This window comes from Eumetopias jubatus, unplaced genomic scaffold (genome assembly GCF_037043125.1).
Source record: "Eumetopias jubatus isolate StellerSeaLion01/CBP00866 unplaced genomic scaffold, mEumJub1_p1.0 scaffold_4, whole genome shotgun sequence".
NCBI lineage: Eukaryota > Metazoa > Chordata > Mammalia > Carnivora > Otariidae > Eumetopias > Eumetopias jubatus.
The window spans coordinates 189364137-189376209 of NW_028274810.1; the positions used below are offsets into that span (position 1 = coordinate 189364137).

Here is a 12073-nt window from a genome sequence, read left to right on the forward strand (position 1 = left end):
TCTTAAAGAGAACTAATGGTTCCCAAAGCGAGTCGGTGGGAGAATGGGTTAAATAGGTAATAAGGATTCAAAAGTGCACTTGTGATGAGCACCAGGTGATGTGTGAAGTGTTGAATCACTATATTGTACACCTAAACTAATACAACACTGTTTACTAACTGAAATTAAAATGAAAACTTAAAAAAATAATAAAGTACATGAATTACACTATGTATAAATGAAAAAAACAGGCCTAATTAACAACACATACACATCGATCATATTTATCAGAAGTTTTCAAATGTTCATCAATATGGACCCATAGATAACCTACAAATGATGCTTTAAACTCATTAGGCCTTTTTATCTTACAATGTCATTAATTGCAGAATATTTTAGAAAAGTATGTAGTCATTCTGTGTCACCACTTTACTGCCCTCTATTTTGGACTATGTACACTTACTCTCTCTTCCACACACCATCAGTGGAATTCCTAGCTGAGTAGGCCTATCATCCAATTAGCTCTGACCACTCGTTCAGCAAAGGAGCAAATCTGACTGAATCATTAATCCTTATTCACAGTTCTTCACTCAGAAAAAAACCCATTCCACAATTCTAACTAGGCCTATAACCCCACTAGCTTTTTCAAAACCAGCAATTACAATCCCACATTAAATGCTATCATCAAGAATGTCAAAAACGTCAAGAATACAGAATTATTGACATCAAGGCTTATGATTACAAAAAACTTTAGAATGGAATTATATCCATCAATAGTATGAAGCGGCAATATAAACACTGATTTAATACTAAAAATATAAAAATTAAAATTAAAAATTACATTAAGTCAGAAAATATATGAAAAATATATTTTCATATATTTTTATATAACTTTTATATAAAATATATTCTTTAGCTGAAATGAAGATTTATCATGTATAGCAATTTTAACTTTTGTCTCTAAATTTTTTGTCTAAATTATTTTGTCTAAAATAAATATTTCAAGAAATTGCATGAGATTAAAAATTATTTCACTATATTGTTTTTAAGATTTTATTTTATAGAGAGAGCGCACACATGTGCACACACAAGTCGGGGGGGGCAGAGGGAGAGACTCCCCAACCGACTCACGGCTGAGCACAGAGCCCAATGCAGGGCTCACTCCCAGGACCCTGAGATCATGACCTGAGCTGAAATCAACAGTCAGGCACTTAATAAACTAAGCCACCCAGGCGCCCCTACAATACATTTAAGTTTATAATAACTACTTAATTAATAAAGGAATGACAACACAGTTAACATGCTTGTAGAACCCTGTACTTTAAAATCTGGTATATGGGGCACCTGGGTGGCTCAGTCGGATGGATGTCTGCCTTCAGCTTACGTCATGATCTCGGGGTCCTGGGATGCAGCCCCATGTAGGGCTCCCTGCTCAGCTGGGAGTCTGTTTCTCCCTCTCCCTCTGCCCCTCCACGCCACTTGTGCTCTCTCGTGCACACGCATGTATGTTCTCTCTCTAATAAAATCTTTAAAAAAAATAAAGAACTGATTAAACATGGTAAATAAAAACATCTGAAAAAACAAAATTCAAATCAAATATTGTACATCTGAAGCATCTGTACTATACCTTTAAATATAAGTGGAAAAACCTCTGGAATACAGGATCTGTAAAGTATCTCAATTCTATGGTTTAGGAGATGCATTATGCACAGAATATTAATTATGCTACTGGTACTCTAGGTTACAACCAAAACCACTCTGCCCCTAGATACTCCCAAAAAATTCTGCAACTATATGAATAATTCATTCATATAGTTATGTGCTGTATACTAACTCAGCTAGATTAGGAGAAAATAATCAACTTTATGTGTATTTGAACTAAAATCTTTTAATACTGTTTTACTTCAGAAAAATAAACTAAAAGCAGAATTCATGTGTAAAACATAATTTACAAAGAGGGAAAGCTAGATTTTACTTCAACCATTTATTTTCTCACTAAATCACTTAAATAGACACTGTACCATAATGATGGCAACACAAGAGGCACTCAAAAAACACTTAGTGAATTTATGGTAGGTGCTTACTTTCAATCTTGCTCTCAACACTTATCGACCGACGGTCCAGTAACAGGTGCTGCTGATTCTAACACCAACACAGAATCCTTTCCCCAAGCTTACACTCAAGTGTCAGATACATTCAACATTCAAACACAATGCAGTTAAGTTGTTGAAGACTTTGCTCAGATACTTTATAGATATCTCAATGAGATAGGCAAACCAAGGGAAAACACAAAAGTAACAGAAGTTACTTTCTCCAGGAAAGCAGCTAACAATGTCTATTCTAGAACTGGGAAAGGACATTTCCCTTAGAATAAACTAAGAGGTGGAGGAAAGTTAGGTAAACTGCAATATACTGTGGTTCCTGTCTAAGTAAAATTAAAAATGGCATACACTCTAGAAGATATGAGGTCTTCTGACAGAGACCATTTAAATGAGTATAACTGCTCTCCTCTATCAGTCCAATTAGCTTGCAGTCAGAAAAACGTATTAAGCAAAAAATTAAATATCCCTCCAAATCGCTGCTTGTAAGGTAAACACTTAAGAAAATTAAGTTTTACAACTTACGTGTTTCAGGAAATAACCATTTATGTCAATATAGTTTAGTAAGCCACAACCGATAAATTAGGTAACAAGTGACACTAGCACAGATAACAAATAGTAAGCCAACGTATGCATTGTTTAGATTTTTCAGTAACATTCCAGTCACCAAACTGAAAAATCCACATCATAATTACAGTACTTACAAATCATAAACTGTTTACAGTATGCCTTATATCTGGCTATTTAACTTCTTTAACTGTAAGGTTAAACCTCATACCTGGCAAGAGAGAGCTTGGACTCCTACAGCCCTCTGTCATACAATAATTATGTAAAACAATCATAATCAGATTACCAATTAGAAGTTACATTATGTCATCACTTCTCCCCTTTTGGCTAAAATCAAGTGCAGAATTTACATTATGTCAACACGATATTTTTAAAACAAAGAGACAATGAAATACATACCAAAAGCCATACTTCACATCTTAATAAAAGTGGAAAAAATAGATAATTGGACTTAACCAAAATTTAAAACTTTTGGGTTTCAAGGATACCATCAAAAAAGTGCAACGATTACCTACAAAATGGGAGAAAATACTTGCAAACTATATATATGATAAGGAAGTTATATCTAGACTATATAAAGAGCTTTTACAACTCAACAAGATAGCCTAATTTAAAAGTAAGCGAAGAATCTGAATAGACATTTCTCCAAAGACCATATACAAATGACCAATAAGCACATAAAAAGATGCTCAACATCATTAGTCATCAGGGAAATGCAAATCAAAACCACAATGAAGGGTGCCTGGGTGGCTCAGTTGGTTAAGCGTCCGCCCTCGGCTCAGGTCATGATCCCAGGGTGCTGGGATGGAGTCCCGCAGGGAGCCTGCTTCTCCCTCTGCCTCTACCTCTCTCTCTGTCTCCCATGAATAAATAAATAAAATCTTTTAAAAACACACACACACAATGAAATATCATGTTACACCCACCAGGCTGGAATCGAAAAGTCAGGCAGTTTGTGAAATGTGAAGAAATCAGGACTCTTAGAAGGTACTGGTGAGAATATAAAATGGTCTCCCTTTGGAAAAGAGTCTGACAGTTTCTCAATTAAAAATAGAATTACCATATGACCCAGCCACTGTACTCCTAGATATATACCAGAGGAAATGAAAATATACATCCATACAGAAACTGGCACACAAATGTTTATAGCGGCATTATTCATAATAGCCAAAAAGTGGAAACAATCAAAATCAACAATGAATGGATAAATCAAATGTGGTGTATATATAAATGATAGATTATTCAGCCATTAAAAGAAATGCATAAGAACTGATAAATTCTACAACATCGATGAACCTTGAAAACATACTAAGTGAAAGAAGTCAGACCCAAAGACCACATACTCTATGACTCTATTCATATGAAAGTCCACAATGGGCAAATCTACAGAGACAGAACATAAATTAGTAGTTGCAGGGGCTGGAAGGGGACGATACAGGGATAAGATGGTGAGGGTTAAAGGATACAGGGTTTTTGAGGTAATAAAAATGTTCTCAGGTGACTGTAGTTAATGGTTGCTCACATCTGCAAATATACCAGAAAATAATGACTGTACACATAGGTGAACTGTATGGTACATGAATTCTATCTCAACAAAGGTTTTCAAAAAAAAAAAAATTAAGTAGAAAAGAGTAACTCCCTGAAACTAAACTCAGTATTTATTTACAGTTCCATCCCCCAGAAGCTTCAGCTTTCTCAGTGAACCATCACTCAAAGGTATAGTCAAGGACCTCATGGAGAAGACTGGCCTTTTTCCAAAGGACACTGGATCTTATCTTTTTTTTTTTTAAGATTATTTATTTGAGACAGAGAGAGAGAACAAGAGAACACGAGTGGGGGGAGGGACAGAGGTAGAAGCAGATGCCGGGATAAGCAGGGAGCCCAACACGGGGTTTAATCCCAGGACCCCAGGATCATGACCTGAGCCAAAGGCAGCCGCTTAACCAACTGAGCCACCGAGGCACCCCAGGACCCTGGATTTTAGAAACCATTTCAAACCCCTGGGGAGAATAAGGAGTCCAGATTACATAGCTGTTGCCCAGTCTTCCCAGTCCCACAAAGCTTGGAACCAGGTTCTTCCCACCTGATGAACATACAGTCCTGTCCAGAGGCACCCTACTTGGAGAAGTAGGTAAGAAGAAGAATGGGGAAAAGGGGAGTCAGTATTAAGTGTCCTTAAGGGCCACTTTATGAGCAATATGGAAATGTTTAAGATAACTCATCAGGTTATGCTTCCTACTTCTGATAGAGATGAATTTCTATAAATCTCATAGCACTACCAATAACCTCTTCTCCATCCCATCCCCAAAATAAGCTCAGAGGGAAAATGTTAGATATTATAAGAATCACCAAGGGAAACAATTACTACATGTATTTGCCCACAATACCAAATTTGTGCTCACAAAAAAAAATTTTGTTTAAATGTGTAACAAGATTTAGCTATTAATATCAATTGTTAGATTTTTTTGTTATTCTTTCAACATAATCATTTACATCTTAAGAGAACATATAGTTTTAATTACTTATAATCCATTACACTCTTTCAAGTGTTTGTCTTGATTCTTAATGACATTTATTTATGAAATCACATTGTTAGATTCCTACAAAATAAAAGCAAACAAAAAGTTTATAGAATACAGTGTAATACAAAAGTAGTATCAAAGAACTTGAAATAAAGAAACTAGCTCTGGACTCAATATCTAGCTAAATAATCTTATGAAAGTCATTTCATATCTAGATTTCCATTGTTCATCTATAAAATGAACTTGGTCCAGGGCCTAGATAATCAATAATGTACTTTCCATTAGAACTACTATTTCAACGTATGTAAAGACTTACACAGGCTTTAAGGATTTCTCTCCTGTGGTCTGAAACTTTGCTGAGTTCTAACTTAAACTGAATATAACAACTGCTCTTATACAAATCAGTGGAGACTTTGTAAATAAGAATAAGTCACTCACAAACACCAGTCCTGAAGACCCACCTTATAATATCACCTCAAAGATTTACTTATAAAAGCAACAGCTCTTTTAAAAAGTCAACTAAATTTGAAACAAACTTTTGAACACTGAATTTTATTCCATTTATTCTAGTCTGCCAGCCTCATGTACCCACGTCGAAATTTTGTGTCAAACAGCTCCCCAAATAATTGTCAAGTGGATGTTTCCACTAAGGATAATCTTTGCTTTCCATAGTTTCCATTTGCCTGACTTTCAGTTAGCATTGTTTAAATAGCACCAGTCCCCCAACAACATGATTGAAGCTTCAATTAGCAGCCTACTAACTGTGAGTAACTGCATTAAGTACAAACTTTGCTGCTAGCTCCCCAGTCCACAAATCACTTAAATAGATAAGCATTGTAACCAGTGGCCAATCACTTCACATCTGTTGGTGATGGGTCATTGCACATTTGTTAGTCACATACAGACAGCAAAGCTTATAGTAGTGTTGCCTCCTTGTCTGCCAGTAGTAAACCCATGTGACATTCTCATTATTTTCTTTTTAAGATTTTACTTATTCATTTGAGAGAGAAAGACAGCATGAGAGAGACAGCACGGAGCGGGGGGGAGGGAGATGCAGTGGGAGAGGGAGATGCAGACTCTAGGTCGAGCAGGGAGCCCGATTTGGGGCTCAATCCTAGGACCCTGTGATCATGTCCTGAGCCAAAGGCAGACACTTAACTGAGCCACCCAGGCACCCCAACCCATGTGACATTCTATAAAAATAGCAAATAAAGGAAATTAGCCAACAAAGATCAAAGCAATCAAAGCACAGCGAAGAAATGAAAACAAAGTGCAGCAAAGAAACAGAAACTGGTAACAGTGAAGTGAAATGTGAATCAAATATAAGTAGTTATGGAAGAAATACCCGACCATAAAGTGTTGGAGACTCTAGATGAGCAGCCACATCAACTTTGTGAATGTGAGCTTATGGATGTAAATGAGGTAAGTATTAAGAAAAGGATGACAATGTTCCAGAGAAAGTAAAACACTTCACAATAAAGAAAATCACAGATTATTTCCTAACACTGAAAGCACAAAGGATAAAATATTGGAAATGATTCCAACTTGTATGACAATTCACCAAAGCACAGAAAAGATGCTTGCTCCACATCCTAAGTTATATGAGAAAAAGGAAACACTGTTCCATACTCTTGACAAGCTTTTTTAAAAAATAAAACACTCTAATTCTTAATGTCTCATGTTTAATTTCGAGTACTAAGCAAATACTAGTTTTACAATTTTTTTTTCATTTTCCTATACACTTGTAACCACAGGAAGAGTTTTTAATGTCTGAGCAAACATTTTCAAAGGTCACAGAGTAATAATTTTTCTTACTTAATAAAACTGCTTTGGGGGCACCTGGGTGGCTCAGTTGGTTAAGCATCTGACTTCGGCTCAGGTCATGATCTCGGGGTCCTAGGATCAAGCCCCATCAGGTTCTGTGCTCAGCAGGGAGCCTGCTTGTCCCTCTCCCTCTGCCCCCCTTGGTCTCTTGGTCTCTCTCTCAAAAAAATAAAATCTTTTAAAAAAAATGCCTTGAACAGTTTCAGTTTGAGTGGTCATTTTTACCACTCTGTAGTACTGTACAAAGGGATGACTGCCTATATAGTAAGGCTGTATTATTTAATCATATTGTCAAGAGCAAACATGTATCAAGGGTATGCAGGTTCCTAATGGACACAGAAAAACCTATCAAGCCAGGTAATAAAGTCTCAAGAGGGAAATGTACTAGACTACTGCAATTTGGCTCTCCTACTGTTTAGTTCCCAGATTGTATGTTATGATCTACACACGTAGATCTTTTCTATTACTACTCTCAAATTCTGTTCATTAATCTTGAAGATGGGGAAAACAAAATCATGTTGTCCAACCTTTTCATAGAAGGGATGGGGAAAGCAAGGCTTAAGAGATCCAGTGGCATGCCTACCATGCCACAGTAATCTATCAAGGGCTGGCAGGGGAATTAAAACACTGCTAATCTAGTTCTTGTTCCCATATACACAATGCTACCCACTTCTGAAGAGGGTAATTAGTAAGTTTTATTTTGGTTTCATTTTTCAACCATATGGTTTACACAGACCCACTATTAAGGAAAAAATACTCCATTTTTTCCTGAGCTTCTCATTCCTTAAAGATATTTTACAACCATCTACATTCAAAGACTAGAACGCCACTGTAACACTAGTGTAACTTAAGTAATATGAAATTTTAAAATGTTTCCCATTACAATGTATCCCAGATGGGATCCTGAGACACAAAATCTACATTAGGTACTCTAATGTACAATCGTTATGTACCATCTTCACAACTTCTCTGTAAAACTGTTCTAAAATTTAAAATTTATTTTTTTTAAAGTACTGCACATACTTTTTTTATCCACGTCTTTTCTTAGTGCAGGGATCTAATTAAATTTTTGATCAAAGTTACTAAATGTATTAATAAATTTCTATTCCTTAAAGTAGTGTTTCTTAAGCTATGTCCTATGAAATCCTCTTGACCCCCAGAGGTGACTCTGCCTCTTGGAAAAGGGGAACCTAGCCAGTGGGTCTCCACCACAGCCCAATTTCCATTCATAAGAAGCATCTAACAGTCCAAAACAAAGATTCTGCTAGAAAGAAAAGTGTGAAAGTCACTCTCAAGCATAAAAGGGAGTAAGATTCATGTTTGAGGAATATTCCAAATTCACAGTTCCTCATAACAGAAAGAACATTAAACTGAGGACAAAAAAAAACCCCAAATTCTAATCTTGACTCCATCACTATGTACAATCTTTATTTCTTTAGGCCTCAGTTTTCTCATCTGCAAAATAAGAGGACCAACAGTTCCCATTCTAATTAGAATTTTTTTCTCCCCAATTTTTCTTCTAGTAAAAGGAAGGGTAATGCACCTTTAGATAACGCACATTAAAATATAATTCCTGGGGCGCCTCGGTGGTTCAGTCGTTAAGCGTCTGCCTTAGGCTCAGGTCATGATCCCAGGGTCCTGGGATCAAGCCCCACACCGGACTCCCTGCTCAGTGGAAAGCCTGCTTCTCCCTCTCCCACTCCCCCTGCTTGTGTTCCCTCCCTCGCTCTCTCTCTCTGTCAAATAAATAAAATCTTTAAAAAATAAAATAAAATAAAATTCCTTAGAAAAGATAAAAAAATATTTGTCAAGTGTCTCTTCTTTTTGTCCTACCAAATAACTATTTTTATCCAAGATTACTTTGTCTATGTACATTTTTAAATGATTCTTTTTTACAAAGTTTTTTTTTTTGTAATCTCTCCACCCAAAATGGGGCTCAAACCCAAGACCCCGAGATCAAATACATGTTCCTCAGACTGAGCCAGCCAGGCACCCCAAAACATGCACATTATTACATCCATCTAGCTCATCTCATTTTAATAAATTTCAAGTTACATCATTTATTTCACAATATACACATACTGTTTCCCTTCCATGCCACTAAGAAGCAAAGAATACAAAAATATAGCTAACAGAAAGCGTAATTTAAAATGTCCAAAGCTGCTTCTGCGCTCATATCCCTCTCAGTTCAACAATACTGTCAATAAATAAAGCACATAAAATAAGTAGAATACTGAAATTTACCAGGGGAAGTTTTTAGCAATAGTTTCAAAATGAGTTTCAGTGATTTAAGAAAGCTCAAATGCCTAAATAACATCTTTACTAATTATGCGAAGGCTTCAAATTTCATAAATCTAAAAACAGAGTGAAAATGTAACAATTGTGATGCTGAAGTATAAACTAGAAAACACAGGCATCCGATGTATGCATAAGGAAATATGCCAATAATCAGCAACATCTTTATAATTTATATTTGACTTCCTTAAAAATGACTAAAAGTAGTTAACTAAAAGTATTTGCCATTAACATCATCTAATATTTGGTCTTTTCAAAATATTTCCACACTTTCTCATACGTATAATGTTAGGGAAAAAATCATGTTTAAATAAATGCAATCTACAAAATGACTAATAACTATCAAATTACTATAACTCATAACTATCAAATTAAATTACTAAATTTTCAAGAACCCATAGGTACTAATAAGCACAATTCTTAAAAAGATATGGCCCATTCACAAGCACACTGGATTTCAAACAGCAAGTAAAGTCTTAACAGTAAAACCTCATTTTTGAAATAATCCTTGTTTTACTAGTTCGTTCTGACCTCAAGTATATTTCTCAGCGCTAAAACTGTTAAAGATCTCATCACCTATGACATCTGTAAATAAATATGAGACTTAAAAGACAATTTTTCATTAAAATGTATTTTAAATGTATTCTGAGGTGTTCCAGTAACATACACTGCAACCTTCCATTTTTCAGCACAATATAGATTTAAAAATTCGTTTTCATGCAATGATGGCGTGAATTATTAAATCACACTGTTCTATAACCTGGTTTCAATAATGACTAGGAAAAATGAAAGATCAAACGTATGTTTAAGTAGTAAAACTTAACATTTTCATTTTAACATTTTTTTAAATGGCCAAGCTTCGAAAATCTCAGCGTTAATATTTAATTTCAAAGTCTGTGCTCATAGGAAACCAAACACTTTACTCAGTACGAGAAGAGTTGAACAGCCTGAGAAACCACTTCTTCAATTAGCTTTTACTTGCTCTATGCTTTTATTCTACTTGCCCTACAGTTTTGCATTTAAACGAATAAAAAGACAACACATATTCAGTCAGGTAAGAATAGTCATCATTTCTCCGTTATTACAAAGATTAACAGTTCCAAGGGAACGCAAGCCCCACTCTATCCATGACGCCCCTTACCCCGAAATCCTTCCGTGCCTGAGGTTGACACCGCCCACCTTGGGCCTCCTCTCCTCCCTCCCACACCGTCTTCCGCTCAGCAATCGGACCCGAACCCGCCAGACCCCGCGAGTGCGCCCGCGCCAGAGCCACCCCGCCCCCAGCCCGAGGACGCGCGGCCGACGCGCAAGCACGACCCACCGCCCCCGACGGCCGCCCCGGGCCCTGGGCGCCGGCCCGGCCGGCCCCTCCCCGCTCCCGGGCTTCGCTCCACGGGGAGCCCGGTGTCCGAGAAGGCGCACTCCGGATTCTCCCACACAGTCAGTGCCCGGCCGCCAGCAGCAGGTGGAGGGGCAAAGCCGGGCTGGAGTGGGAAAGCAGGCAGCCCAACCAGGGAACCGACCTGTGGAGACCGCCATCTTCTCCTGCAGCCCGACGCAGCCGCCTGCACGCACAGCGACGTCAGTGCCACTTCCGGAAGCGCGCCGCCTCGCCCCGCGCCCTGCGGCGCCCGGCGCGCGTCACCATGGGCTCCGCCCCCGGCGGCTTTCGCTCCGGTCACCTAGCCCAAGGGTATGCAGGGCCTCGCTGGTGTTTGGGCGGCTTCCTAAGCTACTACAGTAGATTCAAAGTAATAAAGAAAAAGTTCATTGGGACATCACGTTGAGTCAGTCATCCTAATGTAGAGCAAAAGGCCAAAGAGAAAATATTTGTTAAGAGGCATGTGCAAGGGAGCGGAGGGGAAAATTTTCTTTTAATTTTTTTTTTAATTTTTTAAAAAAGGCATGTGCAGTGCGGCTGCAATCCCTAATACGGCAACCACCTGTATTATGAGCTCGTGCCTGGAGATGTGCTGTAAGGGAGACAGCGCAGGTTTGCAAAACCCTAATCTGTTTAACAATTCATGTAAAGAACATCTTAAGAATGTTTTATGTTGATTATGGAAATAATATTTTGATATATTGAATTAAGAGAAGCATATTATTAAAAGTCAAAACAAAATAGGGCATTGACAATTCTGTGTTGAAAAGTGATTCAAAGGCGTTCAACAGAAAATTTAAAGAGCCCCTTGGAATTAAATGAATTTTTGCATTCATATTTTACTTTTGAGATATGCATGATAGTGAAACACTAAAATCTATGTCTAAGTCAGAAAGTGCTTTCAAAAACGTCTAAAATAAAATTTCTAAGTAATTAGGAAGAATGTCATTCAAAAAGCAAAGATTTTACATCCTTAGTTTTCACCACAGTGACACAGTAGAAATGTTGCCATCTAGTATTATGTAACTATCATGGCTCTTAATACCATCCTCACAAATATAATTAGTAATATTTGATACTACCATCCCCATTTTATAAGAAATGAAACTAAACCCCAAAGAACTGAAATGACTTTCCTAAGAGCGTGAATCTACCAGTACTTACAAAAGAGCTGGAATTTGGACAAAATTCTGATTCCCAAGTTAATGGTCTTTTCATTCCCAGTTGCCCTTACAGTGCTGGTCCTGATGGTAAATGCTGATGCCACTATAGTAGTATTCAGGAGTCTGAAGTTTTTACTTTTAGTGGTTCTTAGTTCTTTCCATCCCACATACTTATTTACCCCATCTTTTTTTTCTTTAAGATTTTATTTATTTATTTGAGAGTGAGAAAGCACAAGCAGGGGA

General features: G+C 37.3%; 1 protein-coding gene across 1 annotated transcript in view; it reads right to left on the bottom strand.

Annotated features, from left to right (window-relative positions):
- The window catches only part of UBE2V2 (ubiquitin conjugating enzyme E2 V2), a 41293-nt gene extending 30414 nt beyond the window's left edge, over positions 1 to 10879 (bottom strand). Inside the window, exon 1 of the mRNA XM_028118995.1 lies at positions 10810 to 10879. Coding sequence (XP_027974796.1) covers positions 10810 to 10825 — 16 coding nt within the window. The 5' untranslated portion in view covers positions 10826 to 10879. The remainder of the gene's footprint in view (positions 1 to 10809) is intronic.
- Between the last annotated feature and the right edge of the window lie 1194 nt (positions 10880 to 12073).